Raw genomic sequence first — 21,381 nt, 5'->3', positions numbered from 1 at the left:
CCATATGTGGTATGATTCCATTTGTATCAAATGTGCAGAATAGGCAAATCCATAGAGACAGAAAGTAAATTAGTTGTTTCCAGGCCTGGGGAGATGTAGCTGGGAATGGGGAGTGACTGTTAATACCTAGGGTTTGTTTTTTTTTTTCTTACTTTTTTAGAGACAGCGTCTTGTTATGTTTCCCAGAATGAAGTACAGTGGCTATTCACAGGCATGATCATAGCATACTGCAGCCTTAAATTCCTGGGCTCAAGTGATCCTCCCCCATCAGCCCCCTGAGTAGCTGAGACTCCAGGCATGCACCACCACACCCAGCTCATGTAGGGGGTTTCTTTTGGGAGCAGACGAAAGAGTTCTAGGATTAGATAGTGGTAATCATTGCACAATATCGTGGATCTTTTCAAAGACACAAAAATGTTATGTGACAGTATCCCCTAAGTGTTAAAATGTAGCTAAACTCAAAGCTAAGACAGGGAAATCCCAAGGGCCAAAGATGAACAGGAAAGTCAAGCCCACAGATGGCAAAACTGAATTATCCCACAAGGGCTGGGCATACTAGGTAAGAGCTAAGGAGTTAATCTTGAGTGTGGATGGGAGTTAGAGTAGCCATGCATTTTGGGAGACATGAACTATACAATACTAGAAATGAGACAGTTCTCTCCTCTTGACTGTGAACAACCAACCACCAACCAAAAACAAATAAAGCCAGATAGCTCCCAGTTTCTACAGCTATCTTGTGACTAACCTGAAGACTCAGGTCACAAGGAAGGTAGATGTAGACTGTACCTACAGTCATCAGTTATGGGGTGGAGGGGCAAGAAATTATTTGGTTTAGTCTACTAGTTTTGGTTACAAATTACCTTGAAGGAAGATGACCTAATGTAGTATCTGGTCATACAAAGAAAGAAAAAGAAAAGAATATAGGTACTGGATTTCTGAAGCCCTGTGTTCAGAAAAGAGTTAACATAGGCCTGAGGCTGTTATACTTAAAAGGCCTGCTTGCAACAGGCTATAGTTTGATGGTGTTACCTTGTTAAAACTTAATCCCTTCTTGCTCTTTCATTGCTCCCACCATATGAGGACATAGCACCTGTCTCCTCCAGAAGATGCAGCAACTAGATGCCATATTGGAAGCAGAAAGCAGCAGCCCTCACCAGACATTAAACCTGCCAGCATCTTCACTATGGACTTCCCAGCCTCAAGCACTGTGACAGATAAATTTATATTGTTTATAAATTACCTAATCTGTGGTATTCTGTTATAGCAGCACAAGATACAAGGTTAGTCCTTGACTGGTGTTCAGGAACTTGAATTTCAGGAGGATTTCCAGAATTCCCTGATAAGAGTGGCTCACCATGCCCCAGCTATTTGTATAATGTGATTTATGCTGAATTCCTTCTGGGAATCTAGAATTTTGGCCCAAGCTGGCCTATGTGACCAGTTCCAGAACAAAACAAACAAAACACAACACAGTGCCTAGGGCACTAAGTCTCCATTGAGCTTCCGGGATAAACATTTCACATGTTACAATTCAATGCTGAAGAAACAGTACATCATGAATGATTCCACAGGAAGAGGATTATTGGAAGCTTGTACCTGATTTCTTCTGGACTTCATCCCATGCACATTTTCCCTTTGCTCAACTTACTTTATATATTTTACTATAATAAATCATAGTGACTATGATAACATAGGGTGTCTTGAGTCCTCCTAGTGAATTACAAGAATGTGAAGGTGGTATTACCAATTCTCAGCACACCATGCAAATTGAGGTAGCATGGACCTTAATGACTAGCAAGCATCCAGTGAAGGTATACTGAAGAAAATCAATAGTGGAAAAAAGTCTCCCCACTTAGATATAATTTATTGAGTAAAGCCCTTTAATCCAGCAGTTCCCAACCTTTTTGGCACAGGGGACCAGCTTTGCAGAAGACAATATTTTTCCACAAGGTGAGGTGAAGGGGATGGGGATGGTTTGGGGATGATTCAAGCACATTACATTTATCATTTTATTCTCACAAGGAGCAAGCAACTTAGATTTTTTTTTTTTTTCTTTAACAGAGTTTCACTCTTGTTGCCCAGGCTGGAGTGCAATGGCGTGACCTCGGTTCACTGCAACCTCCATCTCCTGGGTTCAAGTGATTCTCCTGCCTCAGCCTCCTGAGTAGCTGGGATTACAGGCACCTGCCACCACGCCCGGCTAATTTTTGTATTTTTAGTAGAGATGGGGTTTCACTGTATTGGTCAGGCTGGTTTCCAACTCCTGACCTCAGGTGATCTGCCCGCCTCTGCCTCCCAAAGTGCTGGGAATACGGGCATGAGCCACTGCGCCTGGCTGCAACCTAGGTCCTTCACAAGCACAGTTCACAATAGGGCTCATGCCACTGATCTGACAGAAGGCAGAACTCAGCTTTGCTCACTTGCCCACTGCTCACCTTCTGCTGTCTGGCCCTGTTCCCAACAGGGTCTGTGGCCCAGGGGGTAGGGACCCATGCTTTAATCCACTATACTGAAAATATCAACATCATGTCCAAGGAATGTGGAATGGCATTCAAACCCACCCTTAGACCTCACTTGTTCCACATCCAGTAAGTGGATTGCAGTATATTCTCCCCTTATGCACACCTTTTCCTCAGTGAACCTTTTTAAACATACTTCCCTAACATATGTATCCCACTTTGTTTTCACTTCCGGGATTTTCTCTCTGTGTGTTATGGATTACTGCTTTAAAAGATGTAGCAAGCGAGGCTGGGCACAGCGGATCATGCCTGTAATCCTGGCACTTTGAGAGGCCGAGGTGGGCAGATCACTTGAGGTCAGGAGCTCAAGACCAGCCTGGCCAACATGGTGAAACCCCGTCTCTACTAAAAATACAAAACTTAGGCTGGGTGCGGTGGTTCACAGTGGTAATCCCAGCACTTTGGGATGCCGAGGTGGGCAGATCACAAGGTCAAGAGATTGAGACCATCCTGGCCAACATGGTGAAACCCTGTCTCTACTAAAAATACAAAAATTAGCTGGGTGTGGTGGCACACGCCTGTAGTTCCAGCCACTCAGGAGGCTGAGGCAGAATTGTTTGAACCTAGGAGGCAGAGGATGCAGTGAGCTGAGATTGTACCACTCCACTCCAGCCTGGCACCAGAGTGAGATTCCATCTCAAACAAACAAACAAACAAAACAAACAAAAAACACTTAGTTGGTGGCATGCCCCTGTAATTCCAGCTACTCAGGAGGCTGAGGCAGGAGAATCGCTTGAACTCAGGAGGCGGAGGTTGCAGTGAGCCAAGATTGTGCCACTGCACTCCAGCCTGGGCAACAGAGGGAGACTCCATCTCAAAACAACAACAAAAAAAAGTGTAGTAGGCATTAATTGCAAAGATAATGTTGTTCACACTCACCCATTTATCCACGTATTTGGACAGATAATTTTTTTGTTTTTATAATTGGCTTTCAGAATCCATTACTTATGATCTTATGTGCCATATAATGATATAGAACACATTTTGAGGCTTTAATTGTAAGGGATTATTATGTAGCACTTTTCAAAATTCTAATGTACATAATTGACTGCTTTGGTAATATTGATGTTTAATAAGGAATTAAAATTAATTTATGGAATTATAAAATGGAAAAATACCACAAAATGCTCATTGCTAGAGAAAATTGCTAAAAAAAAAAAAAGTATCCTTTACACATTATCTTATGCATGTACATACACACTCACTCACAAAAATGTATGGATTTCATTATGCTACAAAGGCTATAGTCTATGATCTTCCAAAGGCCATATTATTTCTTTATCCTGTCATTACAGATACCTGCCACCATTTTAATGGCTTCAGGTCAATACAAGAATGAAAATATCAAAAGTCAACTTATTACGGAGGAACACACACTTCCATTTAAAACAATTCATTGATATCATTGATATGTTACTTAGTCTTTTTGGTAGTTTAATCTCATAATCATAAATTCCAATTATATAACTTCCAGATCAGAGATATACAGTGTAAATTCTGAAAAACACTCTTCCTTAAACCCGTTTACTGGGAATAGGGAAAAGCATGGTAAATGTCAATCTTGCCCAAATAATACATTTGAAAAAATTATCAAAATTATCAAATAATTATAAAATTATCAAATTTCCACAAGCTGTTTTTGGTATTTGCTTAATGGGTGTGGGGTAAAAATATGGTAAAGCCCCTACCTGAGAAGTCTTTTTTTTTTTTTTTGGAGACAGAGTCTTGCTCTGTCGCCCAGGCTGGAGTGCAATGGCGCGGTCTCAGCTCACTGCAGCCTCCACCTCCCGGATTCAAGTAATTCTCCTGCCTCAGCCTCCCGAGTACCTGTGAGCCAAGATCGCGCCACTGCACTCCAGCCTGGGCAAAAGAGGGAGACTCAATAGGCGTCTGCCACCATGCCCAGCTAATTTTTTGTATGTAGTAGAGACGGAGTTTCACCATGTTGGTCAGGCTGGTCTCGAAGTCCTAACCTCAGGTGATCCACCCGCCTTGGCCTCCCAAAGTGCTGGGGTTACAGGCATGAGCCACCATGCCCAGCCAGAAGTTTTAATAAGAGAATGCTACAGTTATTAGAAGGCAATCATTTCAAAGTCTGGATGGAAATGTGGAAAGTTAGAAATCAAATAAATTCAAGGGGATTGATAAAAATTTGGCATTGGCAACTACTTCTGACACTTTAAAAGTGTTAAACTCCTGCCTTAACATTAATGGATTAAAAACTCAATTATGTAATATTCAGTAATCTCTTGTTGTCAGGTTAAATTTTTTTCAGTCTGCACTGTCAGAAAAAATCACAAGATACTTCAACTTGGTCAGGTGTGGTGGCTCACGCCTGTAATTCTAACACTTTGGGAGGCCAAGGAGGGTGGATTGCTTGAGCTCAGGAGTTCAAGACCAGCCTGGGCAACATGGGGAAACCCTTTCTCTACCAAACATCGAAAATTAGCTGGGAGTGGTGGCACGTGCTTGTGGTCCCAGCTACTCAGAGGGTGAGATGGGTAGATGGATTGAGCCTGGGAGGACGAGGCTGCAGTGAGCCATGATTATGCCACTGCACTCCAGCCTCAGTGACAGAGCGAGGTCTGGTCTCAAAAATAAAATTAAAAATAAAGGTACTTCAACTTATGTTTTATACAACCCTTGGGAAACTAGACAGGCTGTCAAACAATAAGAATCAAATTTGAGAGGAGAGACTAGAGAGAAGACAGGTGTCAACTGTAAAAGGGTAATACCATATTAATATTGTAGGCTGTAGTATCCAATGGTTTTCTGCATTTCAACAATGTTCATTTCCCCAAATAATTTTATTTTGCAGGTTTCTTCCTTTGGATGCAATGTTAAAATATTGTACATTTACTCCTTTTGATTCAGTTAACACACAAGTATTGAGCACACCTACAAGCACTAGTCAATGTTAACATTGTATAGATTCAGCAGCAAACTTCCTGACCCCATGAAGCTTACAGTCTAATGGACATCAATTCTGGCACCTTCATCAGTATACTTTTTTAAAGCCCAGGTCAAACTCATTTTCTAAGTCCTATTTCCTAGGTGACATGTCATAAATGTCAAAGTTTTTACAGATTCTTTACTGTACCACTTAACAAGGGTTCTCAGCTGTGTGGTCACTGGACCACTGGGATATGTTGAGCTATTGCTTAAACACTGACTTAAATAAAACAAATATTTTAAATAAGAGAATGCTATTGTAATTAGAAGGCAATCATTTCAAAGTCTAGATGGAGGCCAGGGGCAGTGGCTCACACCTGTAATTCCAGCACTTTGGGAGGCCGAGGTGGGTGGATCATATGAGGTCAGGAGTTTGAGACCAGCCTGGCCAGTATGGTGAAACCTCATCTCTACTAAAAATACAAAAAGTTGCCAGGCGTGGTGGTGCGCGCCTGTAATCCCAACCACCCAGGAAGGCTTAGGCAGGAGAATTGCTTGAACCCAGGAGGTGGAGGTTGCAGTGAGCTGAGATCGCATCACTGCATCCTGCATGGGCAACAGAACAAGACCCTGTTTCAAAAAAAAAAAAAAAAAAAAGTCTAGGTGGAAATGTGAAGCATTACAAATCGAATAAATTCAAGGAGGTTGACAAAGAAAATTTTTTCTCTCCTATGAAATCTGATTACAGGCATTCAGGTTGTACATGAGTTTTTTTTGTTTGTTTTTAATCACCTTGTAGAGCTTCCTTCCTCTGACAACTCTCTGATGTTCTTATTATTCTCATCATTTTCATACAATGTACCAGCAGCATGAATTTTGTGATGACTTACAAGATTTGATCGCCAGCTGAACCTCTTACCACATATCTCACATTTGTAAGGTTTCTCCCCAGTGTGAACTCGCCTATGATACTGTAGTTGTGAAGACCGACTGAAGACTTTACCACACACATCACATTTGTATGGCTTCTCTCCTGTGTGGACACTCTGATGAAGTTGAAGACTTGATGCCTGACTGAAGTGCTTCCCACACTCCCCACATGTATAGGGTTTTTCTCCTGTGTGTACCCTCTGATGCATGTCAAGGTTCAAGCTCCACTTGAAGCCCTTCCCACACTCATCACATTTGTATGGCTTTTCTCCAGTGTGGACTTTTTGATGGGCTTGAAGGTGTGCACTCCGACTGAAGCTCTTCCCACACTCTTCACATTTAAATGGTTTTTCCCCACTGTGAACTCTCTGATGGGTTAAAAGATGCGAGGCCTGACTGAAGACCTTCCCACACTCCTCACAATTATATGGTTTCTCTCCTGTGTGGATCCTACAATGAATTTTAAGATCTGCTCTACGACTAAATCCCTTGCCACACTCTTCACATTTGTATGGTTTCTCGCCGGTATGGATCAGCTGGTGAATCTGAAGTCGTGAGCTCTGATTGAAGCCCTGCCCACACTCCTCACACTTATAAGGTTTCTGTACACTATGTGCTTTCAGATGGATTTTAAGATATGAACTCTGACGGAAGGCTTTCCCACATACTTCACATTTATAGGGTTTCTCCCCTGTGTGGACTACCAGATGCACTTGATAATGAATTTTCATTCTGAAGCTCTTCCCACACTCATTGCATTTGTATGGCTTCTCTCCAGTGTGGACTCCCTGATGGGCCTGAAAACTTGAACTGTAAATGAAACCCTTACCACACACTTTACATACATATGGTTTCTCTCCAGTGTGGATTCTCTGGTGGGCCTGAAATTGTGATGGTTGAATAAAGCACTTACCACATTCTTCACACTTGTAAGGCTTCTCTCCTGTGTGGACCCTTTGATGGATACGAAGGTTTGAGCTACAAGTGAAACACTTACCACAGTCCTCACATTTGTATGGTTTCTCTCCTGTATGGACCATGCAATGATTATTAAGTGCTGATCTACGACGGAAGTTCTTACCACATGTATCACATTTGAATGGTTTCTCCCCAGTATGGATTCTCTGATGTTCCTGAAGATGGGAAGCATGTATGAAGGCCCTCCCACATTCCTCACAATTGTAAGGTTTCTCTCCTGAGTGTAATTTGCAATGCACAGTAAGTGTTGATCTACGACTGAAGCCTTTCCCACATTCCACACATTTGAATGGTTTCTCTACAGTGTGGACTCTCTGATGAGTTTGCAGATGTGAGCTCTGACTGAATTCCTTACCACACACGTCACACTTATAGCACTTCTCTCCCATGTGGACTCTCTGATGAATATGAAGGGCTGAGATGTAACAGAAGCTTTTTCCACACTCATCACATGTATGAGATTTCTCTCCTGAGTGTAACTGTTGATGAAGATCAAAGTTGCAGACGTCAGTGAAGGATTTTTTGTACTTATCACATTGGTAAAGTTTCTGTCCCGTGTGAGTTGTGTACAGTCCTGCCCTAACCTGGCAGGACAAATCACCTTGTTTGGAGAACCGAGAAATATTTATCATAGAGTCTTCATACTTAATTAAATCACATGCAATCTGTTTCCAAATTTGCCCCCAGGAAAGCTCTTCATGTCGTCCTGCTTCTGGAACAGTCTCCATCTCACTTTGGATCTTGTCTGCTGTAAAGACAGAGAATTCAGACATGTGGAAGCTCTGTTAAAAGTTTTCAAGATGTCATACTTAAGTGAGAGCATGGGATTTTAACAAATCCAGAGAAGGTCCAGTTTGTGTAATGGTCTTTTCCACTGTGTATCATGATCTCTGATTTCCATGCCTAGATAAATCAAGAGGTGGTCCAATTGGCTGCTATCTACCAGGCATTAGACTATACCAAGTCTCCTATGTGAGACACAAGGTAGAAGTCAGAGTTAATTTTAAAATTTAACATGATACAAATTGTTAAAGTATTGCCATTTCCATCCAATTTTAAAGTCAGTGTAGAATAATAAATAGTAAATTATACAAATATAAAAAGCATAGGCCAGGCATGGTAATGCCTGTATATCCCAGAATTCTGGGAGGCTGGGGCAGAAGGATAGTTTGAGGCCAGGGGTTTGAGACAAAGCAAGAATGTATCTCTATTAAAAATATTAAAAGTTAAAAAAATGTAGATAATATGAATCAACAAGAACTTCAAGGGAAAGTAAGAAAATAATCAAATACTTTGCAGTTTAGGTTCATGTTACATATTCAAATTATTAAATAACCTGGAATATTTATATTTACATGTTCAAAATACTGTTGAACCTTGAACAACACAGGTTTGAATTGCATGTGTTCACTTATATATGGATTTTCTTCCATCTCTGCCATCCCTAAGACAGCAAGATCAACCCCTCCTCTTCCTCCTTACAATGTTCTTAATAACATTTTCTCTTCTCTTTATTGTAAGAATAAAGAATTCTTCCTTTATGGTAAGAATACAGTATATAATACATTATAACATAAAAATATGTGTTAATTGACTATGTTATCAGTAGGTCTTTCAGTCAAAGTAGGCTATGAGTAAAGTTTTATGGGGGAGTCAAAAGTTATACATGGATTTTTTACTGTGAGGGGAGTTGGTGTCCCTAACCCCCATATTGTTCAAGGATCAACCATATTATTGAATATTCTGCATAACACATACACTTAATCTTATTTTTCTGTGTTGATAGACATTAAATGAGTTGGGAGCTATTATAAACTCTTGACCACTTCTAATATAACTTAGATTTAAAATGTGTCTTCTGAAAGGTTTATTTATCCTTAATAATATTCCAAAATGTGTAATCTTGTACAAAGACATATAAATATTTGGAAATTATTTTTTAAATGAACTTTTCCACAAAAGTTTAGTGGAAAGAAATACCTCTAAGAAAATTTTTACAGGGGAAAAATTTACTCCCCTCCCTGCAGCAATAGTCATTTAAAAGCTGCCTCTTGGCAGGGTGCAGTGGCTCACACCTGTAATGCAAGCACTTTGGGAGGCTGAAACCGGAGGATCACTTGAGCCCCGGAGTTCAAAACCAGCCTGGGCAACACAGCAAGACTCTGTCCCTACAAAAAAACTTTTAAAAAAATTGGCCAGATGTGGTGGCACGCAGTTGTAGTTTCCACTATTTGGGAGGCTGAGATGGAGGATCACTTGAACTCAGAAGTTAGAAGCTGCAGTGAGCCATGATTTTATCACTGCACTTCAGCCTGAGTGACAGAGTGAGACTTTGTCTCAAAAAAAAAAAAAAAAAAAAAAAAAGTCTACTGTATCAGTAGACATTTGTTAAATGGAGTCTATATAACTCTGCCTTGGGTCATTTTATTGGAAAGTTACTTCAATGTCCAGGTGACTGGAATGGTTAACATGACTTGCAGGCTAGGAGCAAGTATCTAACCACATACTGACTAAAATATAAGCAGATAAGCAGATGGTGAAACTTTAGCTTCTGTAAGCAAGTTTCCTACATGAGGACTAAAGGGAAAGAAAGTTGAACTGATAACATATATTATTCTAAAATCTGGCAGTAATTCAGACCTCCAGAAAAAAAAAAAAGAAGTGAAAAAGAAGTAGACTCCAATATTTCACAACTGATATAGAGACAGAGAAAAGAAAAAGATGATGTCACAGTGTAAACTTTGAAAGCCGCCCCCACAGCAGGAGTTATATTCAGGCAGGAACTCTTCCCAGATAGCGAGATGGACGGTTCCTCACATCTTGTAGGTCTCTGCTCAATGTCAGCTCACCAATGAGGCTTGCTTTATTACCCATTGAAAAATAATGAATTCTGTCTTCACCCTATTCACCTCTGGCAACTTGAATTTGTCTATGTTCTTCACAGCACTTTTAACCACTGGGCACACTAAGTTACTGGTTGTTTAATGTATGTCCTTCCCACCACAATGCAGCATCAATGAGGGAAGCATTTTCTAATTTTGACATAATACTCATTTTACACTTTCTTACTTTCTAACCATTGTCCAGAACTGTGCTTGCCACAGTGAACGCTCAATAAATGCATGTCAAATGAATAAATGAACCCCAGCTTGACTCTTTTTTTGTCAGAATTTAAACATCTTTTCCAAATAAGTTATTTGAAATAGGAAAAGAATAGAAAATTGTAATTTTTTAGAGAAGCTGAAAAGCTGTATAAGAGACAGGCACATTCAGGGTGAGGCTAATAAGAAAATTTGAAGGTGGCAAGAATCACTTGGGATGAAAAGAAAGCAGGAAGCCCTATACACTGGTTCCTTCTGAAGCTCTCAATGTAGGTAAGTTGGCCCTTTCACAACAGTTTTTCAAATTAAAAACTGTAGCCCTTTAGTGAGCTGTGAAATAAACTTAAGAGCTTGTAATAAGCAATCAGAAAAAAAGAACCAGGATAGAAACTATCAGAGTATTAACACCAACAGGAAAGGGGTCCTTATGTATAATGCTTACTAAAGCTATAATGTCAATCGATACAGACATGAAATGTTTGTTTCATTTCTCTAGTTTCCATGAAAGATGCATTTCTTGCTATGGCTTATGCTCAAAAGAGCTGGAAAACTTTGGTTCTAGAACTTACCTGGTCCTGAATTAAACAAACTGCTTCAAATGGAAAGATAATTTCCAACCGCGACACCTTGGAAAAATGCTGCATAGGAGAGTATGTAACTCTTGGTATATTATATATATATACACATGTGTGTATATATATATGATGAATATATGATTATATTTAACAAACTAACCCTTAAAAATAGTTTTTGGAGGGGGACAAGTCTCTCTGATAATGTGACAATTTTGAGCAAGAAGTTTCTTCATTTTTCCCAAGTTATAATGTCAACTAGTTGAAAATAAAAGCCAGGTCTTTATAAAAATAAAGGAAAAAATGTATGACATCTATATTCTTTAGCATATGCTTAGTGGCTACTACATTTGTAGAAAATAAAAGCATAGCATATTTTTGAACCAGAGAGTTAGGCAACATTCAACTGTGTCACTTTTGCCACTCAAATCTTCCACCTCTGGCACAGGGGAGGTGAAACCTGGGGGCAGTGATGTGGATGGGCACTTTGGAACAAGCAAATGAGGTTCAGATGCGCAGTCTGTTGAAAGGAAAGCAGTTTGCAACCTAGTTACTATCTGACACCTTAGGAAATAATTATCTTCTTGTGTGGTGAGCTGTCTCAGAAGTAGACATCAGAATCTTCATTCGAAGATTATTCCTTCCCAGAAATGAATGTGTTCCATACTATGAAAGCCTCCAGGAAAGCCAACGGGAAGGCTTGTTACTCAGTGTGGTCACAAACACGATGCTTGTAAGTTTTCATGGGATGAGGTTCAAGTGCACACACAAACATTCATGTGAAGGGCACCTAAGGCAGAAGAAACTGGATGTGCAGCCATCAGAAAACAAATAATGTTCTGCAACCCCCTTCATTCACTCTGGTTTGTGTATGACCTGTCCTAGCTGCAAGACCCCTAGAGTGAGGTCGCATCCATCCATAACGCCTTCATTACACCAACAAATAATTATATTAACAGATATCTGCCATGTAACAGAATTATTTAGGCACCAATGGTAGAGTAATAAATAAACAAAAAAATTCCTCCACTCTTGGAGATTATATTCCAGTGGGGAGAAAGAGGGGACAAGCAAGTAAACCAAAGTCTATGAGACACAAGAGAAGGCAGGGCAGAGAGTAAAGGATGGCATTTCCAGTAAGGTCGTCAGAAAAGGCCTCCACTGTGAAATTAAAACAGCAGAGACCAGGATGAACTAAGAGAGGGGCCGAGAGGATTGTAGGTGAGTTTTTCCAGGCAAAGACAAGGGCAAATAAGGGCTTTGAGGCAGAAGTATCTGTAGTTGGCAGAACAATCATCCCCCAAAGAATTCACGTTCTAATTCTCATCCTAAGAATATGTCAGGTTATGACAAAGGGTAATTAAGGTTGCAGAGGGAATTAAGGTTGCAAATCAGCTGAACTAAAAATAGAAGGCAATTCTCTATTATCCAAGTGCACCCAATGCAATTAGAAGGTCCTTATACAGTGGAAAAAGGATAAAGAGAGAATAAAAGGGAAATGTGACTATGGAAGAATGATCAGAGAAGCAATGTTGCTGGGCTGTGAAGAGGTCACAAGCTATGAAATTTTTTGGCAGCCCCTACACACTGACAAGGTAAGGATACAGATTCTCCCTCCCTAGAGCCTTCGGGAAGAAACGGACCTGCTGACAGCTTGATTTCAGCCTAGTGAGACCCATGTTGGACTTCAAACAAAGAACTGAAAGACAATACATTTTTATCATTTAATCCACTCAGTTTGGGGTAATATGTCATGAGAGCAGTAAGAATACAGTGTCCAGGTTGGGCACGGTGGCTCATGCCTGTAATCCCAGCACTTTGGGAGGCTGAGGCAGGCAGATTACTTGAGTTCAGGAGACCAGACTGGCCAACACAGTGAAACCCTGTCTCTACAAAAAATACAAAAATCAGCCAGGCGTGGTTACAGGCATCTGTAATCCCAGCTACCTGGGAGGCTGAGGCAGGAGAATCGCTTGAACCTGGGAGGCAGAGGTTGCAGTGAGCTGAGATTGCACCGCTGCACTCCAGCCTGGGCGACAGAGCAAGCAGTGTCCTTAGCAGGTCTGGGAAACAGCAGGGAGGATGATGTGGCTGGAAAAGATGCAGCAAGAGGTAGAATACAGGAGATGTAGTCAGTGAGGCAGAGGAGGATGAACAGCAGACCACGTAGGACTCTATAAGCTCCTTTAAGAGTCTTCAACTTTAAGAAAAATAAGAAGCCATTCAGAGTCTTTATTTTTTTTTAGATGGAGTGTCGCTCTATTGCCCAGGCTGGAGTGTAGTGGTGTGATCTCGGCTCACTGCAACCTCTGCCTCCTGCCTAAGCTGCCCAAGTAGCTGGGACTACAGGCGCTCGCCCCCACGCTTGGCTAATTTTTGTATTTTTAGTAGAGATGAGGTTTTGCCATGTTGGCCAGGCTGGTCTCAAACTCCTGACCTCAGGTGATCCTCCGGTCTTGGCCCCCCAAAGTGCTGGGATTACAGGCGTGAGCCACCATGCCCAGCCCTGTACAAGGTCTTAAGCAGAAGAATGGCAATTTGACTTACATTTCCAAAGGATCACTTTAGCTGCAACATGGAGAACAGCCTGTAGGAGAACATACTTTATACTATTAAGGGTGGAAGCAGTGCGCCCAGTACAAAGGCTGCTGCAATCATCCAGGACAGACGTTTGGCAATTTGGACCAGATGACAGCAACAGCAGGGGACAGAAGTACAACAGATGGACAATCACGTACAAGGACTCTCAGCTACTTGGTTCTTACCTGATTTCCCTTTTCTTTGAGTTGCTGTCTTCATCATACCAAGCTTTTTTTCCTTTTCTAAAGGGAATACATCATGTTTGAAGGGGTGATGCCCTAGAACATGCAAAGTCACATGTTTAAAACAAACACACTAAAGGTACAACTGAACTTACTGGCAATTTGAATTACTACTGTATACTGATCAATCAATCAAAAGAAGGGTTTTCAAACACTTTTAGAAACACCTAATGAAGTAGTATCAGTATTTCAAGATCCAGAAACATATACACAAATATGTGCTATAAAAACCTATTTCTGAAAGGAGTTAGTTCGCTTGCCTTAGGTAGACAGCAAGGGAAGGGTCTTTGGAGAGCTCCTGACCCATGGGTTAGTGCCTTATTTTTATAAAACATAAAAAGCAGCCTGGAAAAAAAATTTAAGCTGCAGGCACCAATAAGAGAACTAGCACAGGGTGTTGTGCCTGGAGACATGCCCACGGCTGCACAGATAGAAAAAGCCTCCAGCCCATTTGGATAAAAACTTATACAAACCTCCAGCTCACTCAGATAAAGGAGGAAGGCCTGGCATAAGAATGCTTTTGTCCTTTGTAGTCAGCAGGCTCCCAGGAAAGTTTCTTCTCCTTTTGTGGGCATGGGTACAGTGCGCTCTAGTGGGTTCCAGTGGGCACTCTACTTTCTTTTGTTCAAACTATAAGTCCGGCCTCTATAAATCTTCACTTCAACCTGATTGGTTCCAGGCCAAGGTCCCGGGGCCAAGCTAAGTCACACTTTCTCCAAAATAGCCCACAAACAGCACATTCTTTCCCCTTCACAGTCCATAAAAACCCCACACCCCTGCCTCATAGGGGGAACCCTGTTTGGGTCCCCCTCTCTGCTGGCAAAAAGCTTTCTTCTTTTGCTTATTAAACTTTTACTCCAACCTCACCTTTCTGTCTGCACTCATTAATCTTCTTAAAAATAAAACAAAAAACTCTGGGTGTTACCTCAAACAACAGAAAAACTGTTACATCTTGGTGCGTTACTAAACTTACATCTCTAACTAATGTCTTCTTTTTTTTTTTGAGACAGTCTCACTCTGTCACCCAGGCTGGAGTGCAGTGGCATGATCTAGGCTCACTACAACTTCTGCCTCCTGGGTTCAAGCAATTCTCATGCCTCAGCCTCCCAAGTAGGTGGGATAAGAGGCATGCATCACCACATGTGGTTAATTTTTGTATTTTTGTATTTTTTGGTAGAGATGGAGTTTCATCATGTTGGCCAGGCTGGTCTCGAACTCCCAACCTCAGGTGATCCACCTACCTCAGCCCTCCAAAGTGCTGGGATTATAGGCGTGAGCCACTGTGCTTGGCCCCCACCTATTTTCAATAAATCTCCTCCCACAGGTTCTCACACCACTCATGTGATTTACCAGTTTTATTTGCTATGTATTCCACCTCTTTTAATGAACTCTAATATTTTCTATCTCTTTTATTTCACTAAAACTACTGATATGAAAGTCAGGTCCACAAATGCAGGCAACTAATTGAAGACCTCCAAAGTGCTGAACCCGTGAAGACACAAAATCACTCCAGGAGACTGACATTGAGTGTCAGAAGGTTCATGTCCTCACCCACTGACAGCAGGTTCCTGAAGTTCTCCAGCATCACATCTCGGTACAGATTTCTCTGGACAGGGTCCAGCAGCCCCAGCTCCTCCTCAGTGAAGACCACTGCCACATCCTTGAAGGTCAGTCCCTCCTATAACATTAAACACACCTCACTTCAGCCTTATTAATAACCTCTTGAAAAGAAACAGCACTGAGAAAGTGGAGAGTATGTGGGGGAAGCTGGTCCTGATTTTCAGAGACTTAATGTGTAGATTTCTCAGCCCTTCTCCTTCCATCTTATCAATGCCACACTTTGATTCTCCTTAGCGTCAGTAAAAGTACATCAGTTACAATAGCCTTCGACATTTCCTTTGTGGCTTCACTGAGTCTATTTGTAAGTAACCATCTAGAACTCTAAATGATGCATCCTGAGCCATACAGGTTTCACCTTTTGGTAAATATTACCAATTGCCCCAGAAACATTTAGCAAGTCAGAACCAACATACATGATAACACCCACCTTCCTCCTCTCTCACATAGGAACCCTGGATGCTATCCCTTTTCATTAAAGTCTGCCAAACTAACAAGCTTTTGGTAACGTATCTGAAACTGCTATGTAGTTTTCCTTCTGTACACCCAGGGCACACAGCACCATCATTACCTGCAGCATTCAGTGTCATGATCTGGAGCCATCATGCCTCAGTGCACACAAGGGTACCCTTCAAAGTTGTGTGACCTTGGATAAGCTCACCTAGTTTCATCTTGGTATGATAGTTCTTATATGTCAGAGTTCTTTCAAACATTGAACAAGAGACTACAAATAGCATTTGAAATAGTGTATGGCACAGACTAAGTGCCTGAGAAACATTAGCTATTATTTATTACTGTTGTCATCATCTATTTCACCTCACTTCATGACTGCATATTGTTCAAGGGAACTGATGATCTGCATCTACCTGTTCTAAATAATGAATATTTAATTTTCAATGTTGTTCTCATTATAACCAATCCAGCAAAGAACATCATTTCATGTAGGTCTTTCTTTTTCTTTTTCTTTTTTGAGACAGAGTTTTGCCACCATGTTAGGACAGTGCCACCACGTTAGGAAGACAAGAGGTCCCCCACTACCTGTGGACGTCATCACCCAACAGGGCACTCCAGACATCCACACCATGGGTCATTGAATTGAGAAATATTTGTTTCTTTTTGTCTCTCACTTTCACTTGAATGGAATGGCTAATGTTTCTGACCCCTGACTTCCTATGCCAATCTGAGCAGGTTTCTCATATTTCACCTGTTTAAGAGGAAGAAGAGACCAGGAACCTCCTCATTCTGCTGCTCTGAGTAAATGCAGTAACAGAACACAAGTGACTGGCAAATCTTCAGTATCACTGGACATTTTAAATGAAGGTTATTACCTACTACTTTGGTCAAAATGGTTACTTTATAAAGGCAATAAGACACTAGTAAATAAAATACATACAAAGTATGATTGAGGCACAGAGAACACAGAATCTAGCTCTTCCTATATGAAAACTCCAACAATATTATTTGTGTGAAGTACCATTATAGCCTGTTGTGCTGTGCCATGTTAGAATATTCTATCTACAGCCAGGCACGGTGGTTCATGCCTGTAATCCCGGCACTTTGGGAGGCCAAGGCGGGCGGATCACCTGAGGTTGGGAGTTCGAGACTAGCCTCACTAACATGGAGGAACTCCGTCTCTACTAAAAATACAAAATTAGCTGGGCATGGTGGCACACGCCTGTAATCCCAGCTACTCGGGAGGCTGAGGCAGGAGAATCGCTTGAACCCAGGAGGTGGAGGTTGCAGTGACAAAAAAATCAGCAGAAAGTTTTCAGAATTGATTTTTGAGGAAATGGTCATGTAGGAAAATTGTCATTGCAGTGTTATTTAAAACAATAAAATTCTTAAATCACCTAAATGTCCATGAGTGGAAAGTAGTCAAAAATAAAAAGACACATTAATTAAATGGGAATATGGCATAACCTCAAAAAATGAACATTATTTAGTACTTAAGGAAAAAATAACAATAAAAAATGAGATATATATCATGAATACCAATATAGTTATGAACGCACATTAGGAAAAGACTCTAAGAAAATAAAAACAGCTAATATGTAAGCAGAGAAGTAAAGCAAGAGAACTGTTCATTCCCACTAATTTTTCTACTCCATAAAATAAATACAGTTGTCCCTCAATATGCTTGGGGAATTGGTTCAAGGACCCCTGAGGATACCATAATTTGTGGATGCTCAAGTCCCTTACCTAAAATAGTGTTTGTACTACAGTCAGCCCTCCACATCCATGGGTTCCACATCTGCAGACTCAATCAACCACAAAAGGAAAATACGTATGGTCAGCCTTAAGTGTACTCAGGTTTCAATCTGTGGTTGGTTGAATTCACAGATGCAAAATTCAAAGATGCAAAACCCCAGATGTGAAACCCACAGATACAGAAGGTCGACTGAAATAATAAAATAAACAACATCTAAAAACAAAGTCAACTCAAAAGGCAGAAGGACGCACTTAGCATAAACAGGTCCTCAAATGCCTGTTGTTCTTGAGTCTTCCTCAGGTGACATGACAATGTGAATAGTGAGATGGAATTTTAACAGCAAGAGAGACAAGCCTTATTCACCTTGAATGTGGTCATTTTTCCTCCTGTTTCTGGAAATTTGCAGAGTCCTGAGTTATGCCATTTGAGAGAAGGCAGAATCGTGCCTGGAACACTATGGAAGATATGAAAAGAGACATGAAAGTGTGGCCAGGGATGTCCCCACCAACACAGAAGTGTATTGTGAATTAGCACATGAATGTTCACAGCAGCATTATTCATAATAATCCCAAACTGCACACAACCAAAATGCCCTCCTATGGAAAAATGGATAGACAAATCCTGGCATATCCATACAATGGAATCTTACTTGGAAATTAAGAGGAATGAAGTACTGACTCACACTACAACATGCATGAACCTTGGAAACACTATGCTGAGTGAAAGAAGCCAGGCACACAAAACCACAGATTGTATGATTTCATGTATATGAAACGTCCAGAACAGACAAATGTATATAAAAAGAAAGTAGGTTACTTGTTGATGGGGATTTGGGGTAAGAAGGGGGATTAAATGTAAATGGGCAAGAGGAGTCCAATTGGGGGATGAAAATGATCTAAACTAAATTATGATGACAATTACTACATTCAGCAAAGTTCCTGAAGATTACTGAATTGTACACTTGAAATGGGTGAATTCTGACATGTAAAATACACCTCAATAAAGTTGGAAAAAAATTATTATTATTATTATTTTTTTTTTTTTTTGAGACGGAGTCTCACTGTGTCTCCCAGGCTGGAGTGCAGTGGCGTGATCTCGGCTCACTGCAAGCTCCGCCTCCCGGGTTCACGCCATTCTCCCACCTCAGCCTCCCAAGTAGCTGAGACTACAGGCGCCCACCACCACGCCCGGCTAGTTTTTTGTATTTTTAGTAGAGACGGGGTTTCACCATGTTAGCCAGGATAGTCTCAATCTCCTGACCTCGTGATCCACCCGCCTCGGCCTCCCAAAGTGCTGGGATTACAGGCTTGAGCCACCGCGCCCGGCCAGAAAAAAATTATTAATCTACATGTCATTTAACAAGACTGAGTTCTGAGTCCATATTGATAGAATATTTACTTCTGAATGGATGAATAAGCAAACAGGGGAACAGGGGATGCTGGTCTTTACAGTATGATGCCTGCTAACAAGTATATCTACCCATAAAAATTAATTTTATTTTATTTTATTTATTTAAGATGGAGTTTTGCTCTTGTTACCCAGGCTGGAGTGCAGTGGTGCAATCTCAGCTCACTGCAACCTCCTCCTCCTGGGTTCAAACGATTCTCATGCCTCAGCCACCAGAGTAGCTGGGACTGCAGGCGTGCACCACCACATGCAGCTAATTTTTGTATCTTTAGTAGAGACAGGGGTTTTTGCCATGTTGGCCAGGTGGGTCTCGAACTCCTGGCCTCAAATGATCCACCGGCCTTGACCTCCCAAAGTGCTGGGATTACTTGGGCTCTGACCCCGGGTGCCTTGGTTCCATAACTCAGGATTCAGGCCTGACCCACCATGCCCTGCCCTCTTATGCCATTTTTGCAACTTTTCTATAGACTTAAGATTGTATAATTACTGTATTAAAGTTTTTTTAAAATCGGGAAATAGGCCGGGCGCGGTGGCTCAAGCCTGTAATCCCAGCACTTTGGGAGGCCGAGACGGGCGAATCACGAGGTCAGGAGATTGAGTCCATCCTGGCTAACACGGTGAAACCCCGTCTCTACTAAAAAATACAAAAAACTAGCCGGGCGAGGTGGCGGGCGCCTGTAGTCCCAGCTACTCGGAAGGCTGAGGCAGGAGAATGCCGTGAACCCGGGAGGCGGAGCTTGTAGTGAGCTGAGATCCGGCCACTGCACTCCAGCCTGGGCGACAGAGCGAGACTCCGTCTCAAAAAAAAAAAAAAAAAAAAAAAAAATCGGGAAATAGTCACAGGAGTAATAATAATGAGAAGAATAAGAATGAGCATGATAGAACACAGCAGGTTGCTAGTTTATTATCTCCGTATTTGGAAATTTCCATGGATAAGCAGATAAGTAGAAAAACACTGAGAAATGTATAATAAAAATGTTGTAAAACATAAGTAAATAAATATAAACATAGAACCACGAAAACCAAACGTATTAGGAATTTAACCATTACTATCTTTACATCCTGGTTTCATAGGTAATTAAAATTTTTGTATCTTCATATTTCTGTAATTTCTGAATGCTCCACAGTGATATGGTTCTATTAGAATGTGAAATATTTGTAATAAATGACACAAAATAGTTGACAGTTTTTAAAAACTGAGAAAACTCCAAGCCAATTAGCCTTGCTCTTAAGGTCCTTTAATCAAGTTCTGACTTACTTTCCCCACCTGAGTCCAGCTAGTTCCTCTGCCTTAATGAGAATATATCCAAGAGATGATCAACTCGGGCTCTGACCCTGAGTGCCTAGGTTCCAACCTCAGCTCCATCTCTTACTACTTGGATGACCAGTACCTCTCCACAGAGTCACGGTGCGACTTAAACGTTCTAATTGTATAAAGACCCTAGAATTGAAGTTAGCAATTAAGGCTTAATTATTATAAATGCCCATACCCTATTACACATGCTACAAAGACAGTCTCTGTAAAAGAAAAATGACAAGTCACACTCACGTGGAGCTTTGCTTTCTGTAGCCAAGAAGTCAGTCCGTGCAGTCCTTTTTCAGGCTGGGGAAGGAGAAAGCTGTGAAAACACCCTGACTGGGTCGCTGTCCCCGAGAAAAGTTAAATGCTCCCCTCCCTTCGTGGAAGTGGACGCAACCCTCGCCTTCCTAAAAAGAGGTCAGAAGGCGTCCGGGATCGTCCAGCGTCCTGCAGGGATCAGAGACAAGGGCTGGGGCTCTGACCCCACCCGGGGACCTGACAGGTTTCGTGGGAAATTAACAAGAAACCACCACTCACCAAGTGACAGGGACTGCTTGTGTTGTGTAACCTATTCCAGTTACCAAAACGATTCTACAAGGATGGTCCTAACGTCCCCATTTTAAAGAACAGCAAGGAGAGGCCCAGGGAGATTAAGAAGCCAACCCTGCACTGTAAAAAAGTGACCATGCGCCTGGAGTGCAGGGAGGCGGACTGGGCGAGCTCAGAGCCCCGGAAACGCTGAAACCAGGAAGACACGACCCAACCAAGTCCCAATGCCCCCCGCCTCCCGCCCCGAAACGCGAGGAGAGCCCCAGCCCAAGAAGGCTGACACAACAAAAGCCGCCGCCCTCGTCCCTCCAAACCTTTGCTCTCCGACGAGGCTTTTTTTCCCATAACCGGATCACCAGGTCCCAGCGAGCCCCAAGCTTAAGACCCTGACAGTATAAATGGCCCGCAAGTCGCGGAACTGGAACAAACTACGCTGGAATGCGCCGCGCCAACCGCTCCCCCTTCCCCGGAGCGGAAGTGCCCGC

The 21,381-nt window shown here is 41.7% G+C and overlaps 1 protein-coding gene and 1 long non-coding RNA gene across 12 annotated transcripts; one reads left to right on the top strand and one right to left on the bottom strand.

Moving 5' to 3' along the window:
* Positions 1-1,845: 1,845 nt before the first annotated feature.
* ZNF234 (zinc finger protein 234) lies at positions 1,846-21,326 on the bottom strand. Of its 11 annotated transcripts, none has more exons than XR_013410793.1 (7): positions 21,211-21,326; positions 20,597-20,650; positions 18,004-18,094; positions 15,366-15,492; positions 13,758-13,850; positions 5,998-8,067; positions 1,846-3,234 (listed from the first exon to the last, which is right to left on the bottom strand). XR_013410793.1 is itself a non-coding variant. In XM_077983239.1 (7 exons), exons 4-7 carry the CDS (start codon positions 18,016-18,018, stop codon positions 6,200-6,202), a joined length of 2,103 nt encoding a protein of 700 aa, XP_077839365.1. In that variant the 5' UTR covers positions 18,019-18,094; positions 20,306-20,488; positions 20,597-20,666; positions 21,211-21,326; the 3' UTR covers positions 5,308-6,199. The 11 variants fall into 11 exon arrangements, 10 of the variants coding, with proteins under 10 accessions (XP_077839365.1, XP_028695157.1, XP_077839367.1 ...); XM_077983239.1 differs by lacking the exon at positions 1,846-3,234 and adding an exon at positions 20,306-20,488 and having other exon boundaries at positions 5,308-8,067; positions 20,597-20,666; XM_028839324.2 differs by lacking the exon at positions 1,846-3,234 and adding an exon at positions 20,306-20,488 and having other exon boundaries at positions 5,308-8,067.
* LOC144337581 (uncharacterized) lies at positions 4,216-7,642 on the top strand. The gene is made up of 2 exons (XR_013410798.1): positions 4,216-4,276; positions 4,406-7,642. It is a non-coding gene; the product is annotated as an uncharacterized LOC144337581 (long non-coding RNA).
* Positions 21,327-21,381: the final 55 nt, after the last annotated feature.

The sequence above is a fragment of the Macaca mulatta genome, chromosome 19 (assembly GCF_049350105.2).
Source record: "Macaca mulatta isolate MMU2019108-1 chromosome 19, T2T-MMU8v2.0, whole genome shotgun sequence".
NCBI classification, from domain to species: domain Eukaryota; kingdom Metazoa; phylum Chordata; class Mammalia; order Primates; family Cercopithecidae; genus Macaca; species Macaca mulatta.
The sequence above is the reverse complement of the archived record's forward strand: the minus strand, read 5'-3'. Positions and strand labels throughout refer to the sequence as shown.

What these genes read in the sequence shown, in the direction of transcription:
- ZNF234 (XM_077983239.1), bottom strand. An exon ending in CAGGAACCTGCTGTCAGTGG is followed by an intron (nt 13,851 to 15,365) that starts GTGAGGACATGA and finishes TGCATGTTCTAG; the next exon opens with GGCATCACCCCTTCAAACAT. An exon ending in TCAAAGAAAAGGGAAATCAG is followed by an intron (nt 8,068 to 13,757) that starts GTAAGAACCAAG and finishes CTGTCTTTACAG; the next exon opens with CAGACAAGATCCAAAGTGAG.